At 37.8% G+C, this 21,404-nt stretch overlaps 3 protein-coding genes across 5 annotated transcripts; 1 reads left to right on the forward strand and 2 right to left on the reverse strand.

Moving 5' to 3' along the window:
• Positions 1-961: 961 nt before the first annotated feature.
• On the reverse strand, positions 962-12,266 carry arcn1a (archain 1a). Its single transcript, XM_081367287.1, has 10 exons — positions 12,044-12,266; positions 9,013-9,276; positions 8,282-8,461; positions 7,709-7,908; positions 7,457-7,621; positions 5,453-5,618; positions 5,048-5,195; positions 4,826-4,934; positions 4,468-4,672; positions 962-2,480 (listed from the first exon to the last, which is right to left on the reverse strand). Exons 1-10 carry the CDS (start codon positions 12,044-12,046, stop codon positions 2,391-2,393), a joined length of 1,530 nt encoding a protein of 509 aa, XP_081223413.1. The 5' UTR covers positions 12,047-12,266; the 3' UTR covers positions 962-2,390.
• Positions 12,267-13,535: 1,269 nt separating this feature from the next.
• hmbsa (hydroxymethylbilane synthase a) lies at positions 13,536-20,544 on the forward strand. 3 transcript variants are annotated; one of them, XM_081366587.1, is made up of 15 exons: positions 13,536-13,745; positions 13,850-13,900; positions 14,872-14,925; positions 15,623-15,695; positions 16,046-16,095; positions 16,238-16,293; positions 16,809-16,886; positions 16,996-17,073; positions 17,282-17,357; positions 17,555-17,668; positions 18,236-18,274; positions 18,620-18,739; positions 18,866-18,919; positions 19,027-19,113; positions 19,602-20,544. In XM_081366587.1, the coding sequence occupies exons 2-15, from the start codon at positions 13,886-13,888 to the stop codon at positions 19,770-19,772; spliced, it is 1,065 nt and encodes a 354-aa protein (XP_081222713.1). In that variant the 5' UTR covers positions 13,536-13,745; positions 13,850-13,885; the 3' UTR covers positions 19,773-20,544. The 3 variants fall into 3 exon arrangements, with proteins under 3 accessions (XP_081222713.1, XP_081222711.1, XP_081222712.1); XM_081366585.1 differs by lacking the exon at positions 13,850-13,900; XM_081366586.1 differs by lacking the exons at positions 13,536-13,745; positions 13,850-13,900 and adding an exon at positions 14,674-14,784.
• On the reverse strand, positions 20,392-21,257 carry h2ax (H2A.X variant histone). Its single transcript, XM_081366588.1, has one exon. The coding sequence runs from the start codon at positions 21,187-21,189 to the stop codon at positions 20,761-20,763; it is 429 nt and encodes a 142-aa protein (XP_081222714.1). The 5' UTR covers positions 21,190-21,257; the 3' UTR covers positions 20,392-20,760.
• Between the last annotated feature and the right edge of the window lie 147 nt (positions 21,258-21,404).

Here is a 21,404-nt window from a genome sequence, read left to right on the forward strand (position 1 = left end):
CAGGCTTACTACTTGCCCTATTGAAGTCCACAGGGTGCAAATTTTAAAAATAGAATAACTCGGTGTAGGCAACACCGTTTTTTGTCGTTGTTCTCTGTATTGACAGCACTCCAAATGTACAAAAAAATGAGCTCAATGTTAAAATTGACCGGAGTTCTCCTTTAAGGAGTGGGATACAGACTGATCGTGATGAATAGCTCCCTCTGTAGCTCCTTCAGAAATTCAGCTGGAACCACTGTAGGAGATTGAAAGAGAATCCATCAGAACAGCGTCTGTGCGTAAAACAATTTCACTTGCCGTGGCTGCACTTTCCAGCTAACCAGAGGTGGACAAAGTACACAACTTCCTTAAAGTACAGATACTTAATACACTCTGATACAAAGTATCCAGACATAATAATACTCAAGTAAAGTACAGATACTCAAAAAGTGTACTTTGTTACTGTCCACCTCTGCAGCTGACACTTTAAAAATAAAAGATCCACAACTGTACAGTATTTCTTCCAAAACATGAGGGATGGAAAAATAACTCATGTTCATGTTTTCCCAAATTTAGATGGACATACAGACAATAATTTCTCAATCACACACAGGCCTCAATCTACTTTCAGTGCGTCAACAAACACGTATGAAAAAATCCCAGCCTGTAAAAACGTACCTCAACTCTCCATGCTAGTTTTAAGGTGGAAAAAAAAGAACAAACAGAACAACATGAATCATTCAGTGTGGCCAATCAAAAAACTGATTGGTTCATGTGACTGGGTGACAAAAATACTGCTGCTTCATGCAAATACTGGTGGACTGATATGGCTTTGTAATCGTTTTATTATAAAATCAGATGCACTTCAATATATTTCAGCATTCAAGACCATAAATGATTTTATAACATAACGTTGTTTACATTGTGATAAGCATTCAAATAGGACACATTAACTGCAGAAAAAAGGACAGTTCACAAAAGATCCTTTTTAGACTCTTTATTGATTTTTTTTTTAAGTTTACACTGGAATGTTCTTTAACATGAATCCCTAATTCGTTATTTTACAAGATTACAAAAAAAAAAAAAAAATCTCTGAAGTCTTTATACCATTCCCCAAATAAACATTATGATTCCATGAAAACCAAAACAAAACATTTAATACGCCCTTCCAATCATCAAAATATGCGGAGACATTCAAGGCATTATTTGGAACCAAGACAGCAAGGGAGGCCTCTTTTCTTCAGTGGGGGCCATGTTGGGTTGAGACTGAAGTTTGGGATGATGACTTGGCAGGCTGGGAACCACTCTTAATGCTGATTTGAGACCAGAGGTCCCTCCCTGAAAACCCATTCACAATCACTGACAATCAAGAGACACACATGATCCCGATCCTCCACTGAGCGGCTCTATCTACATACAACACATTTCAGATAAGAATGAGCAGGTTGCCTTTTAGCAGTATAAAAGTCCAACCCTGCAGTTCCTGCTTTCAATAGAAAACATGATATAAACCAGACAAACTGAGCTCTAATTTTTGAAGCACCGCAATGCTTTCAGCTTAAATTAAACAACTCACTGTACTATACTGTATGTTGTTAATGGCTTTAAATGTTTTTCCATTTTAATTGTTTGTCAAATTGTCCTCAGATGTCCATGATACTGGAAACAAAGTTTTGAAAATTAACTACTACATGTTCCATTTCCTTACAGGTTGGCATTACTACACTAAAGCAACGCAAAGCAAGAAAACAGCGAGTTACACAAAGATCCAAGCACAGATATAGTTCTTAAACATGAAAGATGTCTAAGGAGATGAAATATATTTTAGACAAAACAAGGAGTATGAATGACATAAAGAAAGACAAAACAATGACTCCAGACATTTCAGGATATGGACAAAAGGCTATTGCAAGCAAGGTACAACAATCTTCTAGTGTTTCAAAAAAGTTAGTTCACAGCACAATGAAAATGAAACTTTAGAAAACCACAAACTGAAAGAAATGACATGAGCAACTTGACCCTTACAGTGAAGGTATATGAACCATCAATTCAAATATATACTGCCATGATGGCATCAAATAAATAAAGCTCCACCAGCCCACCTCCCTTCTGAAAAAGTCTCCATTTTAGCCCCGACCCTTGCTGATACTCACTGGCCTTTATGAAGAAGGTTACTTCGTGAAACAAATTTGGTACAGCCAATATTGCCAGCAAAGTCTAAAATGACTTCATTTTCTTTTTAGGGGATAAAAAAGCAAGCAGAATCCCATTAAAGTACTGCTGAAGATGATAAAGATTGCATTGTCCCTCCATCTGTATGTCTCTCTCTTCTTTTATTTATATGAATGTTTTCAGTCCATTTATCTGCTCTTCTGTCAAGTTGGGTGGAATTTTGTTAGTGATGTTTCCTTTTATAGTATTTCATACTTGTCGACCACAAATGATGTTTCTGTGGAGAACCGAACCGGGCTGTCCCCATCCACTTGAGACACCTTAGTGACCTGACAGGAGAGAACATGAACAAAGAGAAAAGAGGGAAAGATGAGTTTAATTTTTATGCATTTAAAGGGGCCATAAACTGCATTTTTTAATAGCTTTATTTTTCCTGAGGTGCACTTAGTTCTAATGTTAGTATGATTTATACATAATTTTTTTTTTTTGTCAATTTAGAAATAAAAGGCCATTTTCTACCCTAATTTTAGCCCTCTGATTTGAATGCGCTGTTTTAAGGGGCGTGTCTGCTGTGAGACTTCAGTGTAAACGCCCACTGCTTTGATTGGCTAACATCTTTGCATATGAACTAAGCATTACATGTGGAATTCTCTCAAACTTTTACTATGTTTTTACTATTACAGCTGTTGAGATTAACTAATTGTGAAAAGTGTTAATTACAACATTATATTTAGATCTACTCCAGTGACATGAAAGTTTGCAGCGATGAGCATTGTAGCCGATGACAGACATGTCTGTTGAGCGCATGAATGCAGTGATCTCGTCATTGCAACTCGATTTCTGCACTCTCACAAATGCTTTCGTCATAACTAAATGCAAACACGATGTAAATAAGAGATTCGTTGTGCAGTGTAGACAGCGTCATAGATTATAACGGGAGTTTTGGCCAGTCACTGATAAACTCACAGTGATTTTGATTCACAGCTCCAACAATTATAAAGGGAGTGTTCTTTGATCGCTTTCTGTATATAATTTGATCACAATTTAAATAACAATTGAATGCTACTACGAGAAACAATGTGAAGTTTACCATTTAGTCACTGGCTTGATTTAGTGACGCATAAACGGCAATAAACGATTTTGAGACAAAGAACGTCTGACTGTACATGAATCATTACATATCAAAAATCACTGATCACAGATTAGGCATTAGAATGAACATGGTTTCTTGCATGTTGTGGCATTACTGTCGGGTCCATATCTTACAGTCTGTTTGCAAAGCCTGCACCAAAATGTGACTGATTTACCAAAGAATCCACAGTGAAATGTACCAAACAAACAAATATTGCTCCACTGAGACATTCACATAGATTCACATAAATAACCACTTTCCTAGTATTAGGATCCTTTGGAAGATAATGTTATTTTTAGTCCAGTGATCATACAGCTCTCTTCTCTCCTTCTTATCTCACTAATGTGCCTGTGGGTGTTTTGTCACACTACTACATTATAATGAGACAAAATCCGATATTTAGTAATATTTGGAGCTTGGTTTCAATAAAAGCTGTTTTTGGACTAACAAGGAAGTTTTGTTCTGAAGTTCTGAAACTTCCAGGATGTTTTTATAGTACAATGACCTCTAACATGTCAAAAGATCATTTGAAGAAAATTTGAATCCCTAACCCAGGGTTTAACAAACTTTTTTGATAGCTCCCACAGGGCTCAACAATAAAGACTGTCACTGTCCTGATCGGGCCAGTGCTGCATCGTCACGAAAGTTTATCATTAGCATGTGCTTTTAAGTCTTCCAAAATTAAACATTTAATTGCAAGTAGCAGCAAAAGAACTCCGTTTGGTATTGCATACTGTGTGAGAAGTCAACCTTATTTATCACAATACAAGGTTGCATGGGTCAAAAACAATGAAAACAACAAATATTTGACTTAATTTTTTCTTTATTCATTACTTTTTTGTGGTGTGGGACAAATAAAAATTTGATCCACTGGCCCAACTGGACCAGTAGAAAAAAATCCCTAGTGTTGAGCTCTGCCCCCTATGATTTAAAGGTAACATTTCAATATTTTAACAGCACATTCTCAGTTCTCTGATTTCAGTTAATGGTCATGCATGCAGGTAAACAAAAACAAAGTGTTTTAACTTTTTTAGCGAGTGTTTTTGAAAAATATTTTTTGAAAATAATTTATTTTACATTTAAATTGTTATGATTGTATTGATTATTAACTTTTAATTAGTTCATGAACCCCCTGAAGCTCCGTAACAAACCCCGTTTTGGGAAACCATGACCTCTCGTCTTACCTGAATGTCACAGTAGCTTCCCTTGGAGACAAAGGAGACACTGACTGGGAAAAAGTCATTGGGCTGGCCATTTATGCTGAACTCCATGCTTCCGGTCTTATTCTTTACATCGATCACGGGCAGAGACCACTCCAGGACATTTCGTCTGCTGTCATGGCGATATTCTCCATCTAGATCACCAATCACAGGAGCTCCTACTCCAGACCTGTGATGAAATAGTTTCAATAGAAAAATGTAAATAAACCAAATGACCCCAAGATGCTTCATTACACATGGGGAAAGGCAGAAGGTACTTTAATATGGTGTATAATGTGAGTGAATTAGGGTCCTGAACTAAATTCAGTGAACTTCTACTCACGGTACAGGAATAGAGATGACTACATCATTGAGTTCCAGAGTTTCATCCTGTAGCTCATACTCGATGTTTACATCACAGCCGGTACCACTCTCAGAGGGCCAGCAGTTTACTGCAGAGATGAAACAGACAGGAATTGGATGAGCATAGGTCATGTGACACTATGGGTAAGACATAAGCTGTTCGTTTTATTGGTATCACTGAAACCAGATGTTTAAGACTGACTTGTTAGTGGAATGAGAGATTCCTCTGTTGTCTGTAGTCTCCACTTCAGCACACCCACGTCAGTTTTCAGGGGGAAAGATTTGTCAGGGTTTTTCAGACCAATCACGGACTCCGCTGTGAAAAGTTTTTTGTCCACATTGGGATGGGTCTACAAGAGAAGAAAAAAAAGGTTGGAAGAACTGTAACTTATACAGTTTTTTCCATTTTCTTTTCTTAGTAGTTTAAGAATACATAGAAACATTTAATAGTTTTCAGTTTTGGTCATTTTTTATTAGATTTAATAGGCCCTACTCATTTTTTTGCACTACAAACCAATGCCTATACCAATACATTTGATTTTATTACAAGAAGCATCATTCATAATTATTATGATGTGCCAATGCTGCTACATGTAGAAAACGTCACCTGCAACTGGACGCCTCTCTTGTCATTATTGATGATATTTAGCCTAATTCGCCCATTCTTCTCATCAGACACTCTGAGGGTAATCATGCCAATCACTTCCATGTTCTGGAGGCCACCGTCACGACCACACGTCAGGGTGATCTTTTCCTCCACCCGCATATGCACACTGAAAATTAGACAGAAATTGTAAATTGCAAATCGATCCTATCTTAAGCCAAATCTTAGTACTGTTTCACACATCATGTGTTTGCAGCATATTGGTGCATAAGAATTATGTGGCTTAGTACAGAAAATAAAGTGATTTCTGGGTTATGGCACATCCTATTTCCTCTGAGAAAAGCAAAAAAGCAAAAAAATAAAAAATAAAAAATAAAGACAAGGAGTTGGTCACTGAGAATTATTTGATTGTCAAACTCAAAATCTACCTTACATGAATCCAAATTCAGTTAGCCTTAGAAAGTGGTGCTTATGTGCCTTAAATTTTGATGAACAGATGCATTTTCACCATATGTTCAGTTTGCAACACACAGCAAAAATAGGCTCAGTGCTGAAACTCTACTTGACATGCTGCTCAAACGTACAGTGTGAATACTGCAACCATTAAAGGCTTTGTCTTAAAGGCCGCTGAGATGTCGTTTTTATGAACGAAAACTGCGCTTTGAAAACGCTCTCCAAAATGGATAATTTTGAAAATGCCAATTTTGCATCGTAGTGTGGACTGTCAGGGTTTTGAAAACAATGCCGCACATTTAGTCATGTGACACATATTATAACAATAGATATTCGTGTTTATATAGGTATTGTGCCTGTTATGTGCTATTCACTTTCACGCAGTAGCTAAAATATCTTAGTTTGCACACTCTTCATTTCACAGTCCGGCAAAGATGAGAGAAAATTCACTTGCATTTGCTGTCCTGCAGCAAAACATGAGAGCAGTTGCATTTTAATGGTGAGTGAGTGAGTGTGACCTGGATGCATCAGTGAATGGAGAAATATTTTGCTAAATAAAATGGTCCTGCCAGAAGAATTGCGTGATAACTTTATCATGTCTTGTTCCGTCATTGTATCATCAGCTTTTAAGAGGGTTTACGCATGCGCAGTTAGGTGAATTTAGAGTTTTCTGACGTTTCAGTGAGGATGAGAATCTTTTGGAAAACGCTTGAAAACGCTACAGTGGATGGAGAGCATTTTAAAACAAAGACGGTGTTTTCAAATGTATCCGGATTAATGTAGACGAAGCCATAGGCACTGAAAAGAATATGCATTTGAACACACCGAGAGAACTACAGCCAACTGTCAACTAGCAGGCGCGTTCTGCACCTGCGTGTAAATGAGACAACTGTCTGTTTCTGCAGTTATATTTGTCATTCAAAAAGGAAAACCAACGCTACAGGCTGCAGATACACAAACAGTAAACAAAGCAGCGCATGCTTACCGTTTTGAATATCAATCCTGCTGATCACTTTCTTTACTCCACTGCGCTCATGTTACCGGTAATTTAAAACTTTTCACCAAGGAACACTTGTCCTGCAGCCTTCTATCTGTACCGTTCTGGCTTTTTTGCTCACTGTTTTGCTATTATTCTCAGCACTGACTCATTCACTAAGCTGAACAACCAATCAGAGTTCTCTCTCTCACTGACACAACGAAAAAACTATGTTGGCCGACGCTGAAAAACGTCCCGACGTTGCCCGACGGCCGATCGTCGGCTTGGTGTGTCCCAGGCTTTACAAACTGCTGATCTAAGATGTGCTACTAAAGGAAGTAGTACATAAAAAAATAAAATAAAATAAAAATCTATTTCCTTGTTTAACTTGCATTTGTAAAGCCTCACAAAAAAGACATTAAATTTACAAACCCACAAATGGACCTTTAATGCATTGATGAACAGTAGTGCTAAATAAACAGTGATTATTTTAATCGAATAAGAATATACACTCCACTAATGTTCTATTGATTATCCTCAATCTGATTCTAGCATTAAAAACACAGACATATCATTACCTCTCTGTGTGGGTTGGAGGAGGCAGAGATTTGGACGCATCTGAGGGTCTTTTGCCTGTGCCAGGCAAGATGATGTTTTCTCCCTCTGACTTGAGTTTGTCCACAAAGTCATCCACCTCCTTCCCCTTGCCAACCAGTTTAAGTGCTTTACTTGGACCACTGGACCTAAAGCAAAAGTGCATTAAAATTGCAGCCTGCTGGTTTTTTATACAGGTTAAGGATCGCTGTACTCTATAAAGATTATAGCTGTACCTGACGGGTGCAGGGGTGGGTTTGGGTTTCTCAAGCTCGATCAGCGTGTCTGTGATGATGGATGTGTTGCTGCTGCTCATGCCCGAGCTGCCAAAACCACCAAAGCCCGGACCCTTCTTTCCACGCTCTGCATCACGCCGTACCTGCTGAAGTTCTTTAGCCTTCCGTCTCATCTCTGCCTTAGCCTCGCGCTCCTGAGTCTGGTGAACAATTGAGTGGTTTAGAGTAAAGAAAAGATAATCGACAGTAAAGTGCATCATAATTACTAAGAGCCCTTGCCAGTAGGTTTATAAACAGCAAACATATAGCTGGGATTAGGGATGTTAAATTATGAACTCCACACAGCACCTTGTTTCATGCATTAGGAACATATTGATCCTCCTCCTTTGCATCAGTGCTTGTACCTAAGCTATGCAAATCTAGCAGATGGGAGAATTTTCTAGAATGTCATTAAATGCAGTAGACTTTTGTGGAATTGCCAAATTCATTAATTGGAAGAGGATTTGAGAATACTTTAAGAGACGGATGGCAAAAAAGTTTGCTTTGCTATTTCTCAAGATATGTCTTTCCTACCTCTCTGACGGCACGGAAAACCTTTTCCTCATGAGAGTCCATTTCTGTGAACGTCCGGATCTGGGCCAAGTTGACATTTTCTCTATAACCGAGTGCAACAATCTCATCGAATGCAAAGATGAGGTCAAAGCAGTGCTCCGAAATCTCACTTTCCTCCAGGACACGACAATATTCAGGAATCTACCAAAATAAAAGTAAAATGAACAAATCAAGTCAGTTTCATTTGAAAATTCTGATAGTAACAAAACTTGTATTGTGAAAAAGTTGAAAAACGTGAATTTTATTTAATTGAACAACCTAAGATGAACATGTCTAAGTTTCTATTTTACAAATTAATTAAAAAAAGGTAAGATCTACGGAAAAATACTTTACTAATTTCTTCCATTACTAAAACAGATTTTTTTGTTTATTTTACAGAAATTTTTTTTGCTACTTTGTTAAATTTGCTTAAATTTGTTAATTGTAACTAAGTTACCTTACTATATCCAGTGAAAAACTGTAAATGTTTTTTTACACTATCATGCCAAATTTATTTTTTTTTCTAAGTAAAAACTATGGACTGCCATATAATTTAGGGTGATATTGCCTGATTTTGGCGTTATAAAAAATGGTTATATGTTTTTTATAGTGAATTTCAGGTAATGAAAAGTGATGTGCATCAAGATGTAATAAACAATTTTTTTGCCCATAAAAAGTATTTTTTTCCACTGTGTATGCGGGTTCTTTCGTACCACACGTGAGAAGAGACGCAGTGTCTCCAGGTCCTCCAGTATATTACTGTTTTTGGTGGTGACCAGCACCATGTAGAGCTTTTCCAGAGGCTGGTAGACGTAGCGCACACTCTCCGTCTCCACAAATGTGTGCTGTTTGCCGGTGTTCATCAGCTTGGGAAAAGCGGCCAGCAGACCCTCCACTCGCGTCCGTGTCATCTCCACAAACTGCCGCGACACCAGGGCCTTACCTGCCTTGGTGCAGATTGCTGCTGCCAACAGCACCTGGAGAAGAGTTATTGAACAAGAAATTTAGGGAGCCATTTATAAAACAAAAAAACAAAAAAAAGAACAAAACAAAAAAAAAAAACGTCTGCCGGAAGCTAGTTATTTTAGTCGATAAAGTTTTAAATATGGATATTTTTCTTACACGAACGCATCGCTTCACTTCAGAAAGCCTTTATTAACCCCTGGAGACACGTGGAGCACTTTAATCATGAATGCATTCGCTTTGATGGACTTTCGAAAGACATACAGCCATTCACTCCCATTATCAAGCTTGGAAGAGCCAGGACATTTTTTAATATAACTCCGATTGTATTCGTCTGAAAGAAGAATGTCATACACCTAGGGTGGCTTCAGGGTGAGTAAATCAATGGCTGCTAATTTTCATTTTTGGGTGAACTACCCCTTTAAGAGTGAAATTAACACGTTTTCCAGTACTTCAAAGCTCTAAATAAATCCAATTTTAATTTTAATTTTAATGTGAGGAAAGATGTAGGATGTCTTTGTGGCAAACAAACACTTTGATTAAAAAAAGACATGAAATTACAACTATAACCAGTATTTAGCTGCAGAAGAGCACTTACTGACTTATTAGCCATTTCCACTCCCTAATATATGGAAAAAAGTAGGAAGTCCCAAAGTCTCATGAACAACAAAAACTAGGTTTTTGAACATTACTGTTGTTAATAAAAGTTAATTTTATCTGCATCTCAAATCAAGCTCAGTGCTTTACTGTCAAATATCCAATTAACAAACGTAATATTGTCAGTAACTGCCCCTATTAATGCAAAACAATAGTAATTTTATAATTAAACTAACATTATGATCAAAAATCCCCCCAGCGCTACTAAATCAGTAGAACTTAGTGGCACCAGTGCTACTGCTCTCAAATGTTAGTCTTGAGCTCTGAAAGAGCACAGTAAGATTCTTTATTTACATTCCTTCCAAGAGCAAAACAGACACAACTTTATTTGGCGTTAATGTTTGCATACTTAATTTATAAATTGTTTAACTTAGGATAAATAATTCTTCATAGCAGCAAAGATAGAGCCCATCTTTCAACATTCACATGATCAGCTGTCAGAACACAATGACTACTGTAACGAAGGCTGTCTGAAGCAAATCAGAGAAACGCCTAATAAAACCAACAATGTGATTAACGTTACCACACATTCTGACCAGTGAATTTCCATGATTTTTCCAGTCAAGTGTGATGACTAGACATGGATTAGATAAAGTTAAAGAGCTTACACAAACAAGTCAAGTTAAGTCACCATTATTTGTATAGTGCTTTTTACAATACAGAATGTTTCAAAGCAGCTTTACAGTGGTAGCAGGAAATAGTGCAACAAATTATTTAATTAATTAATTAATATTTTGGCTGTACAGCAGCTCTAGAAGAAAATAGAAAATGTTGCTGTTGATTATTGCTGCTGAGGAGCAAGTACAGAAACTTGCTACTGTCAATCATAGACACGGCTGAAAGCATGTAAGACATGCTGCTGCTGCACAAAACCACTACAGCAAACACTGACCAACTGTGTGAGCAACAAGTCCATTAGCTACAGATGCAATAGAAACCAATCACCTTGTGCCATGTAGTTAAACCCATTAGTCTGTGCCATCTAGAGTTTTATGACAGAACTTGGTATTTAGTTCCATGACATTTCCAGGTCTGGAAATAACACTTTTGAAATTCAGTAATATTTCAAGGTTTTTCAAGCCAATGGAAACCCTTATCACGAGACAGCAAAACCAGCCAGAGTAACAGAGTATGAATGGGTTTCTTTTATTATCATCAAGGAATCAAAGGGGTGAAGAGTCGTGTGGTCTGTTTTGAGATAAATTACACAAACTTCCCACTGCATTCATTGAGAACATTTCTGACTAGATAGCTGCACACCTCAAAAGACAACAGTGCAATCCTCTATGACCTAAGCTAGTCCACATTACAGAAGACAGACCCAATGATTTAGTATGGGATTAAGATATCAGCCATTTCCATAAAACAACTTTACAAAACTATCAGGCAATAGGCTAAATGACAGTATGACTATCCATCTACCCTTAATTTCTGCATGTTCCCAAACCCCTGAGTGGTTTCTTTTTCTTTCTGATGCTCTTGATTCTTGGGAAAATAAAATATTCCAATTCAGCTAAATTTTACAGAAAAGCCTTGAAACAATACATCCTGTTACAATTGATCTACAGACAGGTCAACATGATCTACAAATTTACCAACTTAAAGTCAAAAACAGTCCGAATTGTTCTCAGTGGTAATGCCAGCACTGAATTCAACACAATCTGACCACGTCAACAGATGCTTCAAATGGGCTAGTTATTTTACACACAAAAAGTCATGTAGAATTAGCCCACATCGGCCTACTGTTACCAATCACAACTTACACAGCTTATTTGTTATCACAGACAAGAAATGATAAGCTGATAGGGAAAGTTACAGGCCTACAGTACAGCGAGTATTTGTGATGTTGCTGATGTAAGTTAGCTCATTTATCTTATATTGACAACACACCTTACTAGCGAGTTTAACAGCTCAAGAAGTGACATTATATGCAGACATTATCACTGAACTGATTTACAATTTCGCTATACGTCAATTTCAAAGTCTCTCTTGAATAAATACGCATTTCGAGCAATAAATCAGCCTGCGGTTCATTTCGTTAGCTAGCAGTAACCTCTCATGTAAAAACCGGAACCCGTCGTCAAAATCAGCCGTTTGTCCATAAACGAATAAAGATGAACTCACCATTTTCACGGTCTGATATGTTTTCTGCGTTTAATCTTCTGAACGCCGTTTGTGTGGTTGTATAAATGCTATGTGGAGATAAATAAAACTGATTGTGTGCAAGGCGGCTCAATATGGCAGAAGTGTAAGCCACGTCTCCAACCGGAAGTAGCTCGTCGTCAGGGGTAAAAGGGCAGCACGGCATATGTGGAGGATCCAACATCAGCAGCACTGCCCAACCCTCACATGACACTGTCAAAGAGGTTCCTTTTAAATATATCCGTTTATTTAATGACTTATATATATTATACACACACACACACACACACACAAACATTTCATTCTTATGGAAAGAATTATGGAAAGTAAACGGGTTTTCTAATTTCCAAAGATTCCAAAGACATAACAAAAGTTTAACTTTTTTACATTAACATAAAGTTGTAATGAAAAGAAGAATGCACACTCAGATTGTGTTTTTATATGAGTTTTGGTGCCCTGTGTATCATTAAGTTGAATCCTCATAAATATATTGCATTTTATTTTGTGTGCTTGATGTGGTTTCTTTTTCTTTATTTCTGCAAAGTTTTTTTTTTTTTTTCAGTCGTTAAATCCTTTTCATCCCTTCTTTATCTGGTATGTCATTTTGCTACTCTCTTATGAATTGTCCTATTTTGCCATGACTTGTTCCTTGATGATGTTTAATGACGTTACACTACATCGTGATTTTCAAATGAGGAATACAGCAAGCGATTCATTTTAAAGAGGCAACAACACAAGAGCTAGCAATACAAAGTTTCAAACATCATCTAGAATGAGTGTTGGGGGCTTTCGAAACAGCTGCTTATATGAAGCTTCGAAACCCTTAGGAATCTGTGGTTCGGAGCGTGTATCAAACTGACAAACTCACGTACGTAATTTCAGTAAACGAGGCTTCGTTATGTCATAAATATTTCGAAATGGTCCATCGCTGGGGGGCGATGATCTTTGTGAACCATAGACTGTAAGAATCACGCGCCCCCAGCGGTGAACCATTGAACAAGTGTCTATGGTTTTTACAGTTTTACCTGATCTCGGATCAATTTTATATACATTACAACATTATTATAATTAATTCGTATAATTAAAAGGAATAATAGTAGGTAATAGTCTCTTATTGGCATGTTTAGCTGAGCCGTCCATGGCCCAAACAAAACACGCCCTGAAAAGTGATAATAGAACACAATATGACAATTGACACTTGATATTTAATGTTATTAGATGATTCACATTGTTATCACCAGCGTGTGGGCGTTTCGAACGCTTCGAAACAGTGATTCACAAGGCTCATTTCTCAGTCAAAACTTTATTTTATTACAAATGTAATTTATCAGTCGACTCTTATATTAAACTTGTTTATAAATATGATTTTCAAAAAAAATATAGATGTATTCTTTTATTTTTTTTATTACACAGCATTTTGAGACATCATTTTCGTTGGGTTGAATGAAGTATGCGCTGTGTGGCGCAGGGTGGCGAGCATGAATACATCTACAGCCCAATGTGTTCTTGCAGACGGAAGTATCGTTGGGTCCCGTGTAGGTCACACACACAGAGTTTGCTGTAGCAGTTGAGCACTTTAGAAGTCAGTCAATCAACCAAAACAGTTGTGCAAATGAGTAAAAAATCTTGACGATACAGTTCGGGGAACAGATCGCTGATGTCTGGAAACGTTAGTATATCTCAAGTAAGTGTAAAAACGACATGGTTTAACGCGCAGTGGCAAATGGTGATGTTTTGTTGGCTCGGTGAGCTGCCATTTTAACCGTTCTGTCTTTCTATTGGTGGAAGGGAAGAGTTCGGAAGAAGTAGGCGGGGTCTAGTAACATGTGGACCCAAGAAGTAAGGATAAATGAGATTTTGAAATATATATATATTGTAGCGCACAGACTCTTGATATTGTGGTGAAATTGCTGTATTAGTTTTGCACCGGCAGTTATAAGGTTAACGTGGGGGAGTTCCCAGGCGGGAAGAAAAAGGATACTTGTCAATGTGAGCACGAGCAGGCTGGTGCGGTTGTGTTATAGATGTTCTGCGTTCTTCTGAGTAAAAAGTTCAGAAACAAAGCCTTTCTTGTCTGTCATTCTTCAGACATTACAATATATACATACATACATATACTGGTGAATGTATTTTATGTTGATTAAAAAATCTACATTTTTTACATTAAATTATCTACGTTTTTGAGAGTCATTCTTCAAACTCTGATGACAAGTGTAACGTTACCGTGATGTAACGATCTCTTACTTTCTACAGTTTAATTACATGTGTGAGTCTCAATAAGCATACAAGTATCTTAGTGTACATCGAATGACCAAAATTCCTCGTGATTTGACAATGTAACATAAAAATGACACGGTTTTATTAGATGCCTGACTTCCTCTCTACAGCTTGCCTCTTCTACCGTATTCTGTAGTGTTTTCTGAACGTGAACGTACGAATTAGAAATAATTTAAAAAAGGACAAACTGGGTTGAACGGCCAACATTTATCTGACTCGCAACTGTGAGCACTGCATCGAGCCTTTGGTTTATCAGCACTGCCCAGAAACACAGGGTGTGGGGAATGCAAGGACACTGTAAAGGATAAAAAACCCTCTCCAGCAGTTGTTGATTCATTCAGTCATTCATGAGGCCTTGGATCCAGCACATCATCTTCTGCAGCCTGTAGTTCTGAACTGTAAAACTGTCCGCAAATAACATGGAAGGGCCATTCAAGTATATTAGAGTGAGAGTTTGATGAAACACATTTAGCTATTTACAGGAGTTGAGGTGAGCATTAGTATGACATTTTGTGATATTCTTGTTCTTGCAGGAAGGAAATGGCAAAGTCAGTCGGGTTATTCGCATGGGAACAAGGAAGAGCCAGGTAATGTAATGTTCAGAGTCATTCAGCTATGCTGTGTAATAATTTATTCATTCATTATTTCATCTTCCTAAGTATTTTCTGCACTTAGTTATACAAGATATAAAATGTATAGAATTGTAGTAGTACATTAAAATCAATGTTTTTAATGACACATATTATAATTTGTTCCTTGAGAAAATGTAGCTTTTTTCCCCACTGTGGTTTGGCTGAGGGTCCCTGGGTCTGTACAGGTTGACAACTCTTGACATGGAGAATTTCATTGGGGTTTTTATCATTGTGCGCTCAAATTAAATGATCAGTGGAGTCAGTTAAGTCAAAAGTAGAGAAAACATGCAGTATAAATTGAATGCAAAGTATATAGATTTAGATTTTCTAGTCTGGAACCGTTAAAAAGTGAGAGTAGATAACACAATGGACATGGGTGTTAACTAGCGTGCTTTAATCAGATAAAAACTAGCCCTCAGTGTCACCAGAGTGATTGCTGGGAGTGACTGTTAGCATTTAATCATAAAAATTGGTACATTTGTTTCTTAGCATCAGCATACTGTGGTTAGTTAAAGTCTTCATAATCTTTAAATAATGACTTTGACTTTAAATGTTTAGGGAGCTGCTCTCAGAGAAAATGTATTGCACTGAGGCTCTATGACATTGATGAAATTTCATTTTTGCATTTTTGTATTGTGTCTGTGTTTCTCAGCTGGCTCGCATTCAGACAGACAGTGTGGCCAGCAGACTGAAAGAGCTTTATCCAGATGTTCATCTAGAGATAGGTAAGAGAGGAAATTCACAGCATAATTTGAATGAATTCCATCAACTTTACTTGTATTGCTGCATTTGTCTTGTGTCTGTCAATTGAATGCATTTTCTTCTGGACATGTTGCCTACACACACACACACACACACACACACACACAACTTTTCATTTTCTTGTCCCCATGCACTCACTGCTTGTCTAAGGACAGAGAGGGATTGTGTTCTGCTGAGAATGTGTAATCTATACCACCGCTCCACTGCTGAATCCTACTGTCTGTGTCAAAAGACATGAATGATGATGTCAGAATTGGAGCCAGTGTGCACAACTCACTTCATCTCTTAACCTTTTTGTGTGCATGCATTTTAGTTGCCATGTCGACAATTGGGGACAAAATCCTGGACACTGCATTATCAAAGGTAGAAATCCATCTGCAATTGTCCATGTCATTATTACAGTATGTTAGGTTTTGTGGTGTCTGTAAAAAGAAATGCCTTTGAACGTTTGTGTGCTGCCCAACTTGTACAAATCCATTATAACCTATTAAATGTGTTTTCTTAGATTGGCGAAAAGAGCCTTTTCACCAAAGAGCTGGAAAATGCCCTTGAGAGAAATGAGTAAGTTCAATCAAAAACTTAGGACTGTGTTAGGATGCTGATGCTAAGTGTGTTCTCATCTCAGCTTTTATGAAGGTTTCCTCTTTCTAAACGCTCATTCGAAAACATAATAGACTGGTGTTCAGTTGAGTATGCTGTAAAATGCTTTAGATTGACTTAACCTGTAATTATTATGCTTTCAGTATTATTGATATGACATTTCAAATACCTCAGTCTCAGTTCTTTTGGACATTTTGCTTCAGCAGAACTGTTTTGCTCATATTTACTGTATTCAGCTGCTTCACCCTCTGTTCTGCTGGTTACCAACACTCTACATCAGAGGATGCGAAAGCAGTTCTTTTAGACTTGTTGATGTGTTTTGTGTAATAAACCTTAATTAAGCATGTGATAAATAACTTTTTTTATGGTGACATAGCACAATGCAATAGAAGTTAGAAAAACATTTTTCCTGTAATGTGTGAGTTTGTGATTTAAAAAAATATATATTTCAATGTATGTGTTTTGTTCACCACTAGAGTGGATATTGTGGTGCACTCTCTTAAGGATTTACCTACTTCATTGCCCTCTGGATTCACTATTGGAGCCATTCTTCAGTAAGTACCACACACTTGACATCTGACAAATATTGTAATGACCAAGGGCACTGTTGTAGAAAACTTGTTCGAGCTGTGTGTGTGATATGTTGCTCATTGTTTTGTGAAGGCGGGAAAATCCCCATGATGCAGTGGTGCTTCATCCAAAGAATGCTGGACTTACTCTGGACAGCTTGCCAGAGAAGAGGTGATGCCAAATAAAAGTGTAGACACCCATCCTAGAGAATTTGATTGATGACCCAAATAATGAAGGAAGATCAGCAGTATTCATAGCGATGGCATTTGATTTTCAAAATCTGCATTCTGTCATAGATGTCATGTTATGACAGCTATATGCACTTATGTAACCAAAGCTGTCAGAAACATTTTGAATACTCTTTTTTTTTCCCCCCCAGTGTTATTGGCACAAGTTCACTTCGCAGAGCAGCTCAGCTGAAGAAACGATTCCCTCAACTGGAGTTTGAAAATATTGTATCCTGCACTTTCTTTTTCTTCTCTATCTCTGGATGTTTATATATTATTAATGGGAACAGCTTTATCATTGATTTTGTTGGACTGCCAAAGCAAGCACATATTTCCTGGGTATTTGTTATACCGGCAAGTTTCTATATACTGTATATAGCATTTTAACGGTACTAGAGTCTGTCTCCTTGACTTTACTGCTATAGAGAGGGAACCTAAACACCCGCCTAAAGAAGCTGGATGAAAAGGACGACTATGCTGCCATCATTCTGGCCGCGGCAGGCCTCAAACGGATGGGCTGGGAAAACCGAATCAGTCAAGTATGTTAGTCACGACATACATCCAAATTGAAATGAATTAACGAAAAAGAACAAATTGTAGAGCAGGGACTTCAATCCATCAGTTGTTGATAGGATGGAGGCAGATATGAATGCGAGCTTGCAGTAAATTGTAAGAAAGGCACGTAATGATTCTCTTCAGCAGAGAGTCTGTCGTTTCACTGGAAGATCGAGTTGTGACATTTTAATAAAAAATAGTCAAAAAATAAAAAAGGGAACATATGCCTGAATAGTTCTCAATAAGATCAAAAACATGCTTTTAGAAAAGAGAAATACATTTTCATTTCATGCTGACTTAAATGTTAAAAGTATTTGCAAAGTTGATATGAATCAGATTGGCTTCAGAGTATTACCTCACATTCAATGCTAACAAAAATAAGTAATTTCATATGAGACGTGATATGGGTTTATAACAAGAGTGTAATATATTACTGGGGAAAACCCATATCTACCAACCACTATTCTGAATATTGAAGGTCTCTGATGACCACAGCAGTGTTTATAGTTTTATTTAAAATGCATTCACTGGAGTTGTTCTATAAATTGCAGATTCTCAGCCCTGAAGATTGCATGTATGCAGTTGGCCAGGTAAGGGTGCAAGCGTTTGTGAACTATGAAACCGCATTAGGTATTCATGCACTAGATTTAAAGCACTAGTAGCATATTTTTCCAGTGTTTATACCCATCATGCTTCGCACTTATTATTGTGTTGTTCATGCGAGAAAAGAAGCAGGTGCAAGCTCAACTGTTATTGCACTTTATACGCATTAAAGGAAACACCTGTGTAACAATTTGTCAACGGTTGCAGCCAAAAACATAATGCTTCATTTGTGATCAGCCATTGTGTACATTCTGTAACTCTTAACCTGCTGAACTGTTTTATATATATGAAATGTCAGTCAGTAAATAACATAAAATGTGACTTATGATCAGGGAGCCCTGGCAGTGGAAGTCAGAGCACAAGATAGAGACATTCTGGAAATGGTGTCTATCCTTCACCATCCAGACACAGTGCTGCGGTGTATCTCAGAGAGAGCTTTCCTCAAGCAGCTGGTGGGTTCCCTTACATACACACATGAACTAAACTGTCATTGGATGTGGTTCATATCTAATTGACCATATCCCTGGGCATACAGCTGTGGGGTTTTAATACTGTTCTTTCCTTTGTCCTGCTTTCAGGAAGGAGGCTGCAGTGTGCCTGTCGCTGTTCATACAGAAGTGAAAGGGTCCATGGTAAAGAGCATGTTTTTACGCTACTTCACTCAATGTAAATGGATGGCAATACAAATCTGAATGAGTGTTGTTGATGTTTGTATAAATCAGCTCTTTTCTTGTTGCAGTTGTATTTGACTGGAGCAGTTTATAGTTTGGATGGAGCTGATTGCTTGAAGGACACTATGCAGACGTGTGTGGAAATAGACAACGAAGTAAGGGTCAAATATACTTATATATACATTACCATTCAAATGTTTGTGGTCAGTAAAACATTTTTTTTTTCAGACTTTTTTTCTATTCATCAAAGAATTCTGGGAATAAAATGTATCAGTTTCCACAAATATATTAAGCAGCACAATTGTTTTCAACACTGATAATAAGAAATGTTTCTTGAGAGCAGATCATCATATTAGAATGATTTCTGAAGGATCATCTGCTGAAAATTCAGCTATGCCATCACAGGAATGAATGAAAAGAATTCTAATCTTTAACGGTTATTTTAAATTGTAGTCAGTTTTTTAATGATATTACTGTTTTTACTGTGTTTTGGACCAAATAAATGTAGCCTTGGTGAGCATGAAACTTTTTTTTTTTTCATAAACATGTACCCCAAACCTTTGATTGATAGTGTTTACATATAATGCTACATGATTATCATTTTACAGCATTTTAACCTTTATTCCAACTGGTTTTCCACCAGGTGAGTGAGAGTGCACAGGAGTGTGTACATGTTGCTGTCACTGCCAACAATATATCATCATCAGCCCTCGATGCTGCTGAGAAACTGGGGATGGATCTGGCAAATGTTCTCCTTAATAAGGGGGCCAAAGACATTCTCACAACTGCCAGGAAACTTAATGATGCTCGATAATATATTTATATATATTTTTTACATTTTGTGCACTGGAGTCATTTGGGACCTAGTTTATGAATATTTGGCATGCTGTTAACTTGCTAAACGGTACATTCAACCGTATGATCTATAGCTGAATCTCCAGTTTAAATACACCCAGGATTGGGTGAATATATTAAGTCTCTTCAGCTACTATTACCTCAGTTTAACAATGTGACGGCACCAATTTTTCTGTCAGCTGCTAGTTCACACACAAGACACTGAAATTTCTAATGTTTTGACTGCCATCCTCTCAGGCACAGAATTCTGGAAGAAAATTCACATTGAGTCTTCCACTGATCAGGCTGTCTTTATCAATGAGCCACATAAACATTAGGTGCTTAAAATGGCTACCTTTTACATCTGGCCATAGTTTTTAATCTAGAACGTAGTATCTAACAATTTTATAAAACTGTATGTCTACCCTCAATCTTCAAATTACATGCATTTTATTACTGTGGAATTCTATCAAATTAGGCAATCACAGTAAGCATTGAGATGGTAAGACATGTTACTTCATAAGACTGGGCTCCATGTAAGATTTCTGTTAGCAAAATGTTTAAAGTTTGCGCAAGTTATTAGATTTTTCATTAGAACATTTATGCAATGTGTTTTAATCATCAAGACGCCATAATGTGCCTTTTAAACATGTAATGGAGTTAACCATAGCAAATCATTTCACCAGCAATGTTAAATGTTTTCTGTATCAACATGAGAACACATTCTGTGAATAAAGATGATCATTAATACCATTGTTGTTCACTTTCCCGTTGATCTCAAGCGTTATCCTGTATTCTTGTACAAAACACAACACAAATAACTTATATAAAAGACAATTTAATACGTAAAAAGGCATCTCAATAATACAGGTCACATCACATTCAGACACATGGAATTGGCTCTTTTCGGACGAGTGGGGTGGCCCTTAAAAGGGCCTTTGGGTGAGTTAGCTCAGGACAGCGTGGCTTTAATACTCCTGTGACTGGGAAGATCCCTTCTTTCCAGATTTGCCAGAGCTGGCAACAGCCTGGCCAGTTTTCTTGGGTAGAAGGACGGCCTGGATGTTGGGGAGAACACCACCCTGGGCGATGGTCACTCCTCCGAGCAGTTTGTTCAGTTCCTCATCGTTACGGACGGCCAGCTGAAGATGGCGAGGGATGATACGAGTTTTCTTGTTGTCTCTTGCAGCGTTTCCCGCCAACTCGAGAATCTCAGCGGTGAGGTACTCGAGGACGGCAGCCAGGTACACGGGAGCACCAGCACCTACTCTCTCAGCATAGTTGCCTTTACGGAGAAGACGATGCACACGGCCGACGGGGAACTGAAGACCAGCACGGGAGCTGCGCGTCTTAGCCTTAGCGCGGGCTTTTCCACCGGTTTTGCCTCTTCCAGACATGTTGATAAAGATACTTCTTTTCTCCGCTTCTAGAAGAAATCAGTGAGACGTTCCGAACAGTTGCTGCAGTATTTAAGGACTGACTGAACTAGGGTCGTATGGTCCCGCCCACCATTGTGATTGGTTACGGGCAGTAAAGGACATACCTGATTGGTGGTTAGAAGCAACCCTAGAGCGGATGTGATTTCCTATTGGCTTGAACTTGCTGTGCATAA

The sequence above is a fragment of the Scardinius erythrophthalmus genome (genome assembly GCF_964197995.2).
Source record: "Scardinius erythrophthalmus genome assembly, chromosome: 5".
Lineage (NCBI taxonomy): Eukaryota > Metazoa > Chordata > Actinopteri > Cypriniformes > Leuciscidae > Scardinius > Scardinius erythrophthalmus.

Coding starts and splice junctions, on each gene's coding strand:
- arcn1a (XM_081367287.1), bottom strand. Junction 4,673..4,825: donor GTCATCTCTATTCCTGTACC/GTGAGTAGAAGT, acceptor ATTTCATCACAG/GTCTGGAGTAGGAGCTCCTG. Junction 2,481..4,467: donor GAAGCTACTGTGACATTCAG/GTAAGACGAGAG, acceptor CTCTCCTGTCAG/GTCACTAAGGTGTCTCAAGT.
- hmbsa (XM_081366585.1), top strand. CDS start 13,719: ATGTCTGGAAACGTTAGTATATCTCAA. Junction 17,358..17,554: donor AACTGGAGTTTGAAAATATT/GTATCCTGCACT, acceptor TTACTGCTATAG/AGAGGGAACCTAAACACCCG. Junction 17,669..18,235: donor GGGAAAACCGAATCAGTCAA/GTATGTTAGTCA, acceptor TATAAATTGCAG/ATTCTCAGCCCTGAAGATTG.
- h2ax (XM_081366588.1), bottom strand. CDS start 21,189: ATGTCTGGAAGAGGCAAAACCGGTGGAAAAGCCCGCGCTAAGGCTAAG.